Consider the following 16,450-nt stretch of genomic DNA (forward strand, 5'->3'; position numbering starts at 1 on the left):
CTGTAATAGCGATCAGACTTTGAATACGAATGCACACTATGTTAAAGCTATTTAATAAATGTATACGTTAGGCAATATGATTTATCCAAAATAAATAAATAATTGTGAAGCAGTATGATAAAACGTGTAAACTATAAACATACAGATGACAGGTGTGTAACATAAGTCAATCAAATTAACATTCAAACAGCGAATCCGACTGCATATAATGTGCTAGTTATTTAAGAAATGCATTGGTTTTACAATATGATCAAATGTGAAACAATGTTAAATACAAGTTATTCACAAACACTGTATACAAATGTTTTGTTTTAGTACCTCTGATACCCATCTTTTTAATTAGTTCTGTAACGGTAACTAACTTGTTATTTTTTAGAAATGTGAACGCCGTGATGAAACATTGGGATTATGATTAACTGTAATTAACAGAACAAACAACACAAGGTTTTATGATCAAATTTGACGATGGCAAAGATACATGTTCTTTTTTATAAACTTAGCACATCTTGGCCAATTATAATGCCCGTCACATTGATTGAATCAACCTGTTGTCACTCTGCATCATTTATTATAGAAAAATAATATTGCTAAAGACGCTGCGTAATTTGTTTATTGAAACTCAAACTAAACCAACCCATCATTTATTATAAATACAAGACGGAAGTATCTTTGTAAGAATTTGTCATGATTGTCGTTACATATTTTTATACTCATGACAGTTAAATATTAAAACGTGGAGTTCTTTTCTTTTTTATTTAATTATACATATACACACCTTACGACAACTCAGTAATTCAGCAATACATAATGTGTTTTACCTTTACATTTAGGAGAATTTGTTATAAGAGTATTGTATTTGATTCATTTAAACAAAGCTCTTGAAATAAGGACAATGACAAAATACTAGACTACCGTTGTTGTTACAAATTTATATAAGCACCTGCTTCAATATTAAATATGATAAGTTAAGTTTCTTTGGACTAAGCGATGATCAATTATTGTCTGAAGCTTCATTATAAAAAGTTGTTATGACAGCTGTGGAGGCCGTCGAAAGTCGAATAGGCCATTGCTCTTTATGACAAATGATTGCTATACGTGAATCGAACTTGTTACTTAAAAGCCGAATTTTATCGCATAACTTTTTATCCATCCTGTATTCCGCGGCCACCGATTTCCGCACGTTCACCATAAACTTATGTGACGGATCTGCTACGAGTCAGTTAACATGGCTAAACACATAGTTTAGATTGTTTGTTTTTGAAGCAATATCTGTTTCCACCAGTATTCGTATTGATTCTCAATGTTCCTAATATATCTTATTATCTTTATTCAACGCACTCAATTGCCTTTATTTAAGGTAACATGTTTAATATTGACGCGTATGTGTGTCTAATTAGCTCATTATTTGCAAGATGGGAAAGGAATAAAAATCACGGATCTTGTATAACGTGGAACTACATTAACTATTCCTTCCCCATCAGATTTAAATATGTTAAATCATATATTTTTTAAGTGCGCGTATGTGTGTGTTTTCAGTGTTGTGTTAACAAAGATTCAACTAAGGTTAATCTACATACAATAAATTATGACGAGTATGCCGTTTTAACTATGTTTAGAAATAATATGGTCGAGTTATATTGCGGAATAATACATTTAATAAATGTAATGAAATTTACGTCAATTGGTAAAGCTGCGCATTAATAAGACCACACTTTTAACTACCAACTGAAACCAACAGTTGCTCTCCTGTTATATGGTTAGAAAGTAAGACATTGAAGATAAAGCCATATAAGAAAGTTTTATGTTTTTTGCTTATGACCTTAAACAAACTTAAATTGGCGAATGTTTTTAGGACGAGTTTACATATGGAAGCAATTTTGTCTTGCTGTTTGCATAAAAACCTGCAAACTGTGCACATGCGTGTCTCTTAACGACGAACTGACTGCTTAAGTAAACTGTGAAGTATGGCTTAAATTGATGAATACATGAATATTTTGTTTCAGTTCGGAGCAAAGTTAACAGTCACCAAAAAAACCCGTTACGATTCGACCTATGAAAAGAAAACTAAAATCTCTCCACGAATGAACTTAACGGAAATATATGAATTTCATCCAACGGTCTCGTTTTTTAAATAAATATTTTTTGGTTAAACAAAGAGGAAAATTAAACGAAAACTGATTTTCGTTTTCAAACAATGTGTATATTGTCGATACCAACCGACCAAAGTCGAATTTCTCTTTGAACATATTTTGTAATTTTATTGAATTAAAACAGTAGACAATTTACTCTGTAGTACTTTGTATTAAATCAATAACATTCTAAATACAAGTATACTATTAATCAATCAATAAATATTTCCGATATTTGTTTTGCTCTCTAACCTCACCGAGCATAAACGGATTTCGACATATCTTTGCACACATGTTAACGTATATGGGTGTTGGTATCACGCAGAATACCCATATGGCTGCAAGCAAGTTTGCATTTTTAGTTAAATGTAGAACCTTTTTGTCCAATTTAGATATGCTTTTAATGATCGCTTACTAAATTGGTACCCATGTTATTATGAGAACGTATGGCGAGCGCAAGACTCCAAGGTCAAGTCAATACTTTGTTATCTTTTGTCGAAATTAAGCATTTTGTCGATTTTCAATATAATGTGAAGATGTTAATCACATTTAGCTAAAACTATAGTTTGACACCTAGGCTGGATTACGTCTCTTGGGATACTAATATTAGATATACATAACAAACATATACAAACGCATATGTTTTAATCTATCGACCGTTGTCACTACACCAGAAAATGTTATGCAGCCAAATATATGTCTCATTATAACTGCAGAGTAAGACTTCATGGTCTGATGCTAAGTTATAATAAAAATAGGACACCTTACAATTTTGTATCGTTCATGCGCGCGTATATGGTCTGCAGAAGCGTAGTATATAGGCTTCTGAATAACGGCATGATGTTCCTATGCAAGTAAAAACTCCATGTTTATCTATTAAATTATAAACACCGTCATTCAAAAGTAATTCCTTATAAAAATAGCATTCTCTGAGTATATTACGATGTTTAATAATTAAGTTACTGATAATAGATATTCAAGCCAATAACAATCGAAGCTTGAATTCTTTTCTAATTTCATTATTGTCATGAATATATCAAATTCATACTTAATTATAACAAATCTCGAATCAAAATATTAATTCCGAACAATTATTTTGCAATTCAATTTACCAATTATCGGCCGATTTGCTTATTGTGATTCATTTTTAATGTAACACATATGGGAACCAATCCCTATGTTTGCACCATGATTTTTGCTGAATATCTTTAACCTACAAACTTATTGAAGTACTCTCTTAGTAAATGGTTGATATCTGCAAAATATACGTTTACTCTTGTGATGGCTGTTGTGTAAACATGTTTATTTTCAGTACTAGCATCGCTATATCGTCACAAAACACACGCTTTCTACAAGTCGGCATATGCTTTAGATATTTCTAGATTTTTTTCAAACTTAGATCAGTTTATTAGGAAATCTGAAACATATAAGTCAAGCAAAGTATTGTCAAATAATATTGCTTTTTTTCTTCGATTGTACCAGTGTCCATACATACTTTGTGAAAACAGTATAGTTATAAAATATTAAACATATTCGATCAAAGAAAAAAGGTTACACATATGAACAAAGAATTGATACACACAAAACATCCACAAACAGCCCATCGTTGAGAATTACAATACATATGTTTAAACTATGCGATGTTTCATGAAGACAAATGCATCAACACGGTGTGGTAAGGTGCCGCACACCGCTTCAGTTTAAATGAAAGGAGACCATTAAATCCCATGAGTGTCTCTTCGTTAAATAGCCCATGGGCTTTGTTGTCCTGCCCCGGATTCAAATATCGGTCGCTTCTTCCGACTCCTCCTTCTTCATACACGATATGAGAGTTCGACTCGGCGAGTTCTTGTCACCGCTTTGATAGTTTATTCGGGAGGTAACTGTGTTGTAGTGATTCAGGCTCGATGCGGAGTTAACTCTTTTGGCGACCATTTCCAGCGCGTCCTGTCGTCTCCTCCAGGAATGCTTGATTAGCGCCACCACCTGATCGAAAAATAGTTTATTGTGGCTAATTTGTGCCATACCGTTGTGGTGTGTTCGATGGTATTAACGGCGCAAAAACGACAACATGCCAGAATGACATAGATATACGAGCCGATTGGGTAATTAATGACATTTTCAGCTGACAAGTAATAGTGTTACTTATAACAGTCTACATGTCAATGGTGTAAGTGTGATCTCATTAAATTGAGATTAACGGCATATATTCAAGTCGCTTGAGAAACTAATGACTTCTTTGGCTTTATGAATCGATATCGAAGCGATAAAATTAGAATAAACGTTTCGAAAGTGCCTAATGAAGTCATATTTTATTTAGAAAATATAGTTTCCGATGTATATCAAGTTTACTTATTATATAACAGAATAATTATATAATAAATACATGTCTCTTGGATGATTATAATTTACTGAAAAAAGCGAATGTATTGTTTACCATCGTTAAAACAAATGTTAAGCTTGAATTAGAAATTGGATTTTCATGAAGAATGCAAACAAAGCGTAACTAACTGAAAAAGTATACACAGCACAATAACATACCTCTCCGTTACAGATACAGAATATGATTGCTACCACAAGGCCCTGAAAAAAACACAATCAATAAGAGCTAAATCCTAACATTTCACTAAAACCCAAGACAAAAATCAAGCAAACAACTAACATATGTTGTGTACATATGTATTTAACAATTAATTTAATTTTGCACATTTAATATGGCTAATAATAATGCGAGAGCAAGCCATGAAACTTGTAATGGTCTTCATATGATCTAAATATAAAACATTGTAAATATATACACGACGCACAAGGAAGATACTTGTTTTTGTGGAATATATCAAACTAATTAAACGGTTTATTTGAGAGACGAATAAATGTGCATGTTCAAATTTCTTAAGAAATGTTTGCATCAAAATTCCATAAATAGTTTTCTTAAAAAAAAATAAATACAAACCCCTAAAGCTTTGTATTGACCGTTCACAGCCCTAAAGCTTTGTATTGACCGTTCACAGCCCTAAAGCTTTGTGTTGACCGTTCAAAGCCCTAAAGTTTTGTATTTACCACTCAAAGCCCTAAAGATTTGTATTGACCGTTCATAGCCCTTAAGATTTGTATTGACCGTTCAAAACCCTAAAGCTTTTGTATTGACCGTTCACAGCCCTAAAGCTTTGTATTGACCGTTCAAAGCCCTAAAGTTTTGTATTTACCACTCAAAGCCCTAAAGATTTGTATTGACCGTTCATAGCCCTTAAGATTTGTATTGACCGTTCAAAACCCTGAAGCTTTGTATTGACCGTTCACAGCCCTAAAGCTTTTGTATTGACCGTTCACAGCCCTAAAGCTTTATGTTGACCGTTAAAGGCGGTGAGTCTGCTATAATAAAACTTTTTAAGTTGTATGTCGTTTGAATGTTTTGTCGTGCATAGTATGAACCAGCTGGAGTTTCAATCTACATAAATACTTATGTTATGAATAACATTTTCTTGCACATTCAAATTTGCGGCTGGTAGAACATCATATAAATATTACAAGTCCAGAAACACAAACATTTATTTTATGCAAATGGACAAGTGTAAATTCAATGCAAAGCAAACCCTTCAACACAATATTAAAGTTAAAAAATGAATCGAGATAGGGTCTAAACTAGACAAAAAAACTATAACCTAAACTCCGTATCATATACGAACACCGTAAATGTATATATACTTTTGACATTGTCGCAAAGTGTTTTGTTCGAAATGAGAGCGATTTATCTCGCTCACAACAAATGTCAGTGAGTGTTTTATATAAAGACATTGACATTACTTGATCAATAACTACAAAACTTTTATTCAGAGAATAACGTGTCCTGTAATTTTAAGTGGGGAGAAAAGACGAGAAACTATTAATAGGCTGAATTATCAAGTAAAATGTTACGAAGCCTAAAGTGGTCGTTGAAACACTTCAAACTCCAGAAGCAAGAAAGGGAAGGAATTAAAAGTGTAATTATGCACATGAAGTTATTACTTCAGGCTTCTGTCTTGATCAATTAGTTCGCAATAATAGTTCTGAAATGGAGTGGCAAAGCGTCTGAAACGTATTCACGACGTTTGACCTCACGTAGCATTGCTCTATGTGATTGTTCAAAGTGATATAAGCCGCCAGTCTGTTTATAGCAATTCACTTATTGCCCATCCAATACTGCAACAGAAACAATAATACACCACACAATTAAACATAGCAAGCGTTTTCACTTGACAGCTTAAACTTATGTTTCGAAAGCATAACGTAAATTTTCTGTCAGTTTAGCGTAATGATCACAAATACATACTTGCAGTTGATTATCAGTTTATTTTATTTAGTATATGTAAACTTATAGTTGAACTAATATACACATCAAACAAAGCAATACGACCGTGACAAGATTTATAAATTTGCTGAATTTATTAAGTTGAATTTTATTATTTTGAAAACAAGATCTTCTTGTAAGCTACCATCACAAAAATAACAGCGCAATTCCTCAATCTAAAATCGAGTGATTGAGCGGAATTCGTTGTCTATTTTAAGCTACCATCATGACCAAACTTACCCACACTGCAACCCAACCCTACGTCTACATAAAAGCTATCCTTAAATAAAATCACTGCACACAGCCTCTATTCAAACTAATGTAATCGAGTGGAGAAAATTTGAGTAATATTAGTATGAACCCCAAAATGCCTTGAAAAAAAGCTCCCACTGGAGGAAATTGACCTTAACCAAACTGGCCACAAATGCAACCTATGCTAGGACTGCACTTAAGCTAGAGTAGAGAAAGGATTTAACATATACAATAAAGGGCAATATTGTGATAATTTTCTTGTGAACAAACTATGTTCAGTAATCTCGCATAGTAATCACGAAGGCACGCGTACTGTACTTCTGGCTTTCAAACTGGTGCCTGAGTTACAACTTGCATGCAAACCGTAACCGAACTTAAAAACGTTTTAATAGTGGACATATGTATGCGTTAAACTGGTCACAGTTATAGGTCTTCGTCAGTGAAATTTAATAAAGACCAGGGAAACATTGAAATATTTGTTTAATGTATGCAGTATATATAGAGTTTAAGGTAACTTGTATGCGAAAGTTTACCACATATTCTAAGTAGAAAAAGGGTCTACTCATCTTTTTTCCAGTCGGTTTTTGGAAATTTATTATTGACCTTACACAATGACCCAAACAAATGTGAAGTTTCAATTGAATACCTCTCGTAGCAACATAAATATGCAGAAGTTGCTCGTTCAGATTAAGCAAATGTTTAAGTAAAAAAGGGGCATCAATATGCTAGTTGTGACCTTATCCAATGACACGGAACAGATGTGTGCATTTCCAATTGAATAACTGTAATAAAAACAGTAATCGTAAGTCAACACGCTTGCTTTAACATCATTTCTAAAACCAAATATGGGGCATAGTGGTGCCAGAATTCAAGTCAGAAGTTTGAAATTTGATCAGTGATATCAAGCAATGGCCCGAACACATGTGTGGGGTTTAAATTGAATATAGGAAATAGTAACGGCGAAATGAAGATGTTGCATGTGTACACGTATGCAAAAACTACTCGGTAGCCGTCGACGAGACGACATTACAGCTTAGACATCGGTAACTAATCGAGCTCAAAATGATTTAAGCTCTGGGCCGCCGCCTTGGAATACTAGTAGTGAACTCAAAGTATTTAGCTGGACCACCGCCTTGGAAAACTAGTAGTGAACTCAAAGCATTTGGAACGTCACATATGTTAAAAGCATGTAAAAATACTTTCCAAGTTAATGGCCAGTCTGTTTAATTATTACTATGTACGTACATAAAAAGGTCCCTAAATGGGAAATACTCTTACACAGATTGCATGTCCAATAAACACATACAAATGCAATGTTATTACCAAATTTTCGACCCAGTCTTCTGTCTTTAAAAGATAACGTGTATTACAACTTAAATACACGAAAAATACGTCACTATTTCGCAAACATTCGAAAATAGATTGTAAATGTACAGTTATACACAAATAACAATGCTTATATCTGAAAAAAGTAACATCCATGAACATATGCAAAACATGCTGAAGGCTTCCGTGCTGTGAGCCACACTCTTAAAAGAAAGCCGTTGTTGTTATGTCATTTGACATGAAATGTTTATGAATTCCTAAGCGATAAAGACATTTAAACATATATGTTTGTGCTTATTAAATTACACGATGTGAAGAATTCAGTAAAACGATAAATGAGATGCATGATTAATTTACCGATAAACCAAAACAATGCACACACCTGTGAATTCGTGATGAACTCTGTGAAACGTTCGTAGTACAGCGAATGGGGTGACTCAGGAGGTAGTCGGTAAATAGTGAGGACCAATTGAACGCCAAACAACGGGATTAAGACAAACGTGGCCTTCAACGCTTTCCTGTGTGATACAAACATATTAACATTAGTTAGCTTTGACCATAACAGTGTATGTATTGATTTATAATTGAAATACACGATCCTAAAGCAGAACTCAAAACTGGTGGTCACAGAACCAAGCTGTTTTATGTTTTGAATGTTTAAATGGTATCTTCTTTAAACACAACATCACGGTTTTGACTTCTTATGTATTTTTTTATGTAATGCTTATACAAAATGTAAATATATTTTATCTGTAAAAAATATAATATATATCTTTAAGACTTGGTTTATTCGGAAATAGGGTTTAAATACTGAACATATACATCAAATTATTGGATTCAGTCATAAGTAATGTAAAAAATACTTAAAACAAGAAATTAACGGGTTCATTATGATGAATGTAGTGAATACTTATACAAAATTAATTGCTCAATTTCGGTTGTACGGTAAATATAGTTCTAATTACATACTTGACATGTTTGCGTTAAGTCGTAAGTTCCATGAAAATACCGAATATCTGGTTGACTTAATGGCTGCATTAGGTATGACTCTTAATATACAGAAATATACCTTGAAATACCCCGTTCATCTGAAGCAGGGTATGTGTTATGGATTCCTACCTGAATGAACTGAGGTCAGTCGAAAATTCGGTCAATAAACTGAATATCTGCCTGGACTTGGCTGACTTGGGAATAACGGTGAATATAATGAATATATATGAGAAGAAAAACATACATTAATCAGAAGAACTGTAAGTGTAATAAATATTTACCTGAAATTACTCGGTTCATTCGGATGCACGGTGAGCTGAGTAAGAAGAATACGAAGGATGCTGCACAGGAAATATACGTTGGCCTGGAAACGGTTAAATGTTGCTATTCTTTAAAAAAATGAAGTCTATACATGATTTCGGAATTCACATTTAATTCTCGATTAATTTGATTAGATTAATGTTTTTTTTTAATCTTGTTTTCGTGTAAAATGTATACATTTGTTAACGCTTAAATGCTACTAACCACAAGGCAGAATAAATTTGGCGCGAAAATTATCCACTCCAATCCCCCTCCGAGACTCTTCGCCCAACAACTAAAAGTACAAGACAAGAACAAAAAGTGAATAACATTATCTTTCACCGTCTATAGCAGTAGTTCAGTTATATGACAGTGGTCAGTTTACTAGTTCAAACTTTTCATGTGCAAGCTAAGCCTATCAAAGTACTGTTCGTAGGAGTTTTCTTTTAACCGCGTCATGCTTAAATGGGTATTGTGCCATATATATCCAGACTCTGGAGCTACGTTCGTTGGCCGCTTTAAAGTCAGGCAAGGTTTCGTGGTCTCAATAGCAGACATGGTAGCCCCTTACCAGACCGTGCGAATCGTACGCACGCCGCATATGGCATAACACCCTTTTTCTCGTCCTGGGATTTGAGCGCACGATTCCCGGCTGTGTAATCCAGTGCTCTTCTTACGGATCTAGATATTTAGATGCATCGTCAAGTTATTTGCCATTTAAGTTTAAAATATATATATATATATTTATACACTTTTCGGTGTTGACATGCCCAGATGTGTTACGGGTGGTATGCCCTGGTTCTTTTCCTGGCTTCCCAAAAACTCTTAATAACCACTTATAGCATTACTTGTATGTACACACATGCATATTACACAAAGTGGTTTGTTGTTAAATGTTTCACGTCTCCCTCTTGGTTATTTGGTGAATAATTTAGAAACTTTGTAAATAAAAAATATTTTGCTTTTGCAAGAAAATATATCGTGCGAAATACTTTCGAGGAAACTCAAATATGAAAATATTCGAATGTCTTGGAGAGTGTTTATCGAATCAAAGAAATTGCGACCAATAGAAAGCAAATCAGTTTGTCGCGATTCAAGTCAACTCTGGGAAAATTTCCCAAGGGGGACAAATTGAGTTGCGTGACGAAATTTTGCGTATGATATATCCACTTTGCAACAAATTTATACAATTTAGTTTCCTTTGCCTTAATTGGTACGGTTAAGGTATCGATTCTGACTTGCCTTTCATGCGAATGTCTGACCGTCGGATTTTGAATGTATTCTCATCAGACGTTTTTGCGCATTTTAATGAAATAAAATTAATAGAGTCAGTGATTCCTTTTCTTTCTTCTTCTAAAGTACCCGTGAAGGGCACTTTTACAATTGAGAAAAATTACAAAATTCCCAATAGCCGCCCGAAAAAAGGAATGAAAGTTACATCGAATGTGTCTAAAATGCGTATTATCAGCACGTGAAAAAATAAATTGAGCTCTTCAACTGAACATTTCAGCAAAAGGCACGGAATATAATATGAAGATGGGTTTTACAATTAAGTTCTAGGCAATTACTGTGACCCATAATTTTCAATCTGAAGATTCCAAGACGCGAATATTCCCAAATTAAGGGTTTCTGGCGCTAATTGTTCCCAAACGGCTCGTTACCGGCACATTTTTCCACTTGGGCAACATACATTCCTGAGAGTAATGTAGTTGTCAACAATAAAGAGCACTATGCCAATATTGGGAACAATTGGGCATTTCCATAGAAACGGTTATACCAATGGAACAATTTTAGATTCTTAAGCAAATTGCAGTTTTGATATTTTCCAATCATTTAGTGTACTATATAACAGTGATCATCCGCTTTGCCAAGTGCACAATAAAAGATGAGAACACATAGTATAGTACACTTAATATGTAAATGAAGAGTATTTTAAACGTATCCGCCAGAAATAAGAAACCTAAGCTCGACTACGGATTAAGTTATCTAAAAAAAACAATCTAGTTAACATGATGAATGTTTAATATACAATTATCTTACAAGAGAAAATACTCTAGATCACCACAGTTAGTAACAGAACTGATTGGACCAAGGCAGCATGGCACTTTTCATTTAATTTAAGCACTAATTGGACCAATACAACATGGTAGTATGGCAACATGGCGCTCGTAATTTGAGTATAGCACTGAATGGACCAAGGCATAATTGCACAATTCCTTTTATCCCATTTTTATACCGACATTGACAGTTTAACACCTTATGGAATAAACTAGCCTGTCTCCCACCTTGTTGAATATACCTGTCGCGTGCACGGACTACTTTTTATTCTACCACTGCATAATTTTTTATAAGAAATCTCTAGAGTCGAGAAAACTTTAGCTTTAAAATTATACGACCTCCAACCTTTAGATCTAGTCTTAGGACATACTTTTTCGCCATCCGTTTAATGAATCAGCTGATTGATGGCGTCACAAAATGAAATACGTATTGCGTCATTTGTGTGATGTCATCCTTTGGTGTACACGAAACTAGTAATACTAGTAGTAGTCGATGGCTGGGAATAAAACATTGAAGACGCGCATTTTTTTTGAGTTAATCAATGATGTATCGTGGATGTTATTATGACAAAGTGCATATTCTATGGACTACTTACCTCGGATGGAACCGGTGAGACGAAGGATTTAGATCGACATGTAGATCTACCTTATTCGTGTGATTGATTTTCAGAATATGTGTGTCTATTTGGATGTAAACTTGTGTGTGTAGAGTGTAGTGATGGGTGTGTATTTTGGTTCAGTTGTCTATTCGAACTGCTTTGCTTATAGATGTAAGTAAACGTAAGGGTTTTTTATTTGATGAATAAACTTTTTCTTTGTTATTTTATCAAAGAAAGTCTATTCAGTAAGAATTACCCGTTTGCATCAAGTGTTTCAAAGCTTAATAGAATTATTCCGGATTATCTTGCGTTCGGGTCACAAACTACATGATGTGAAGGCTAATCTGCAACGTCCATGAACAAATACGGTGAGTATAGTTTTTTTATAATTTATGTTTAGAACGACTCTGTGTGTAAATCTACATGCACATGTATGTTGACATCGACATCATTTTGTAAGGAGCTATCGATGCCATATTGGATTTTGATGATAGTCTTTCGAAAATAAAATCTTCTTTTCGCGGTCGTAATGTGTTACAATTTGCATGCTGTGTAAAATTGAATCGAGGCATATGGTGATGTTTTTTCTTGTTTTACATTTTTTATGTGAATTTTTCTAAGACTATTTTGCGTACCAGAACAAATGCATTCTATCTCGCTACGCATGGTTGCAATCGTTAGATTTTAAGCCTCGCAACATAAACTTTTCTGTATTCAACGCTAACATAGTATTCTCTATATGTTATAGCACTGATTTGACCAACAAAAATGTCACTAACATTTGATTATAACACTTATTGAACCAAGGCTACATGGTAGTATTCATTTGTTTATAGCACTTATTTGACCAAATAGACTTGTTTTTATTCATTTGATGATAGCGCTGAATGGACCAACGCAACATGGCACTATTCATTTGATTATAGCACTTATTGGACCCAGACAACATGTCACTATTCATTGGATTACAGAACGGATTGGACTTAGGAATCATGGCACTATTCATTTGATTATAGCAATGATAGGACCAAGGCAACATGGCAATATTCATTTGATTAAAGCACTGATTGGACAAAGGCAACATGTCACTAACATTTGATTATAGCTCTGATTGGACCAAGGCAACATGTCACTAACATTTGATTATAGCACTGATTGAATCAAAGGCAACATGACAATATTCATTTGATTATAGCACTGATAAGACCATGGCAAAATGCGCTATTCATCTGATTATAGCACTGATTGGACCAATGCAACATGACAATATTCATCTGATTATAGCACTGATTGGACCAATGCAACATGACACTTTTCATCTGATTATAGCACTGATTGGACCAATGCAACATGACACTATTCATCTGATTATAGCACTGATTGGACCAATGCAACATGACACTATCCATTTGATAATATCACTGATTGGACTAAGGCAACACGTCACTTATATGCATCATAGCATTTATGAGATATATTAACTATCAATTGACGATTTATTTAACCATGAAATTTTTACATATAGGGCACTAAGATGATTTCAAGGTAGTGAATATTTGCATCTGAGTTTTCAAATAAAACTTTGAAAAGGATAAACGACAGGCAACAACAAGAGAAAATGAACAGACTAAGCAAGATACGTGGCTGTTCTATTAGCAAAATGGATAAGATTTGGCGTCTTCGTGATTGACAGTGTAATATTGAACTAGTAAAGCGTTCTAAATCATGAACAATATCTGAGTCATTTTCTTGTTTCCTTTGCCAAAATATTACAGCAATGAGACGACTCCTTATTAAATTATCTTAATTACACCATTTACAATATTTATGCTCAGATCTTCATGTTTATATTAGACATATAATTGCGCAGATTTCATAAATGATGTGAAACTTAACAGTTTTGATCGCGATATTTATTAAATGGTAAAATTAATGTCATGCCCGCTTATATATTTTTATAGGTGCGGCGTAATGTATGTATTAATCTATTCAGGGCAATGACATCCAATAAAATGCATAACTGTTTTCTCTTTCCAGACAAACACTGGTAAGTCCTCAAGAATGCATGACAGAGTTGAGTTCCGATGCGCTTGAAACGCTAACATATCATGCATTAAAGTCACTCATTGATGAAAGGGCTAGGTTTGGGCTTTTCTGCAAGGTGACTATCTTTAGAAATATTTCTATCGTAGGCTAGGGTAAAAACAATCATTGGTTATTCTAATAGTATGAAGATGTAATGCCAACGTTTCCAATCCATATTCGAGTGAAGCCGGAAAATTCCAAGTATGCGGTGGAAGTTCGGTTTCAACGCCCTTACTATGCAATTAACAGACTCTTATGAGCAATGGCTATATGAGAACGAGAAATTTGTATCCATAATTTGTACGATGACAGGATGGTCGGTTGCAACAGGTTAAGAAAGAAATACTATTAGACGTGGATGTTTAATTTGAATAATTACATGAGGGTTATTGTCTTTATTAAAATTCGCTCAATCGCCCGCTGAAGTGCTATACAGAGCACTTTTAAGAGTTTTTTAGTATATTGAATGTAAAATAATGATTGTAACTAGACACTGAACTTAATTATACAACAGAAATAAGCGTCTCAGGAATAAATTAAAAAAAAACAACATTAACAACTGCTACACCCTTTTTATAAATAAAAGCAAAAACATGCGTCAATCCAGCTTTAACAAATGTCAATGCTATTTTCTGAACGTGAGCTTGATTCGTGCGCATTTTTAAGCATCTTATTTTTTTCGAGATTAGTACAACGCAATTATATGGACTATATAGATATATTAAATATATTTGCAAACAAGTTCTAGTAAATTATTTGTTTCTCATGGAAATGTACAGTCATGTAAATTTCTACGCCAAAGGTATGAGAATCGAACAGTTTGTGTTAATGGAACTTGATACGCATGGTCATTTCGAATTTTAACACTCGTCTTATGAGCAAAACATATTGTCTTTATGGTTTTGATCGACGCTGATATTTCATATTCACATTCGTTCGGTTAAAAGGGGGTTAAAGCTCGGAATATAAAGGAAAAAATGGTATAAATTGTTAAAATCGTATTGTATTATGAATAATGTCAAAATTGAATGTCAGGTGACTTAAAAAGTTAAGATTTGTGGCAAAGGTATGTTTAGTGTAGGGTCTCGTACAATCTGAAATATTCGTTACTCGGTCGATTAAAGGTAAAATAGAGATGCTGACAAACTGATCGGACCATCCATGGAGTTAATGTTCTTTATAGATATCAAAAGGCATATATGATTAGCAAAACGGATTGTTTGATGATGTTCTGGGTTGGTGTAAAGAAACGGCTTAGGACATCATCACTTGTTTATTTGTACTTTTTATTTATCTATTGGATAAAACATATATCAAATTTGATAAAAATTCTAATTTCATATTGATTTGATAATTTTCATGTAAAAACATAATAGGAACTAGTTATCACCATTATGCGTGAGCAATTAGCACTGCAATTCATCTGACATTGTTCTTAAGAAATCAAGAGGTTAAATAATTTCATTTTCAAGCTTCAAATAAAATACAGAGAAAAGGAAGAAAAGATTTTAAAAGCACTTTGCATTATTGAACCGATTAACATATTAAAGCATGGAAGAGCTCATCCTAGAGCTTAATAACACTTCAACATATGGAAACATGCAAATTAATGGTGCTTTCATTAGAACTTTAGCAGAATGGGTTTATGAAGACGAAAACCCTGTTATAAAATATAAAATCAATTTGCTTCTAGTAACAACATTCCTTTAATTGAAAATGATAAAGGTTGCTGACTATTTATAATTATGCTGTATTTAAAGAAGCTGTCCAAGATTACAAACATGGCATAAACAATTCTGCTTACCATGACTCTTATTCTCTGCAGTTTGACCATAAAGGAAGAAGTTATTAAATTCCTTTGGCAAGTTTAAGGCCACTTAATAGTAATAAGCCTCACAATACTTCTACCTCTGAAACCATGCAAGTAACTTAAAACAAGGAATACTCACATTTTTATCCAACGATAACAAAACCAGAGGCAATTAACGTTTCATTAAAAATGTTTTCACAGGAGACTATCCATTAGAGATTTAAAACTGTCCTTGATACCAATTCCTAAAGATCGGAGAGGATCTTTTTAACACAGACATATTGAAGGGAATACCATACTTTTATTTGATATTATGAAAACTACAATAACAATACCCATGAACTCTAGATGGTTGTTGCTTTAAAAACAAGTTTAGAACCATTTGTTTGATAGAACTTATTAGCATTCTTGAACTTTGGTGAACATTTAAAAATTCATTTCCCTTCTCAAAACTAATGTCATGAAAGGAATTCAAATCAAAGGTCTTTTATTAGAGTTTATTACAATCGAAACACGTTTCTTTATGCTAAAATTTTGGAAATTAAATTTATAAATTTGAATACGTTTACAGGAAT

At 33.6% G+C, this 16,450-nt stretch overlaps 1 protein-coding gene across 1 annotated transcript in view; it reads right to left on the reverse strand.

Moving 5' to 3' along the window:
• Window positions 1-3,572: 3,572 nt before the first annotated feature.
• LOC127856172 (calcitonin gene-related peptide type 1 receptor-like) overlaps window positions 3,573-16,450 on the reverse strand; it is a 198,154-nt gene continuing 185,276 nt past the window's right edge. The window contains exons 8-12 of the mRNA XM_052392236.1: window positions 9,550-9,619; window positions 9,306-9,388; window positions 8,417-8,552; window positions 4,671-4,712; window positions 3,573-4,115 (exon numbers count right to left, since the gene is read on the reverse strand). Coding sequence (XP_052248196.1) covers window positions 3,909-4,115; window positions 4,671-4,712; window positions 8,417-8,552; window positions 9,306-9,388; window positions 9,550-9,619 — 538 coding nt within the window. The 3' untranslated portion in view covers window positions 3,573-3,908. The remainder of the gene's footprint in view (window positions 4,116-4,670; window positions 4,713-8,416; window positions 8,553-9,305; window positions 9,389-9,549; window positions 9,620-16,450) is intronic.

Source organism: Dreissena polymorpha, chromosome 13, assembly GCF_020536995.1.
Source record: "Dreissena polymorpha isolate Duluth1 chromosome 13, UMN_Dpol_1.0, whole genome shotgun sequence".
Lineage (NCBI taxonomy): Eukaryota > Metazoa > Mollusca > Bivalvia > Myida > Dreissenidae > Dreissena > Dreissena polymorpha.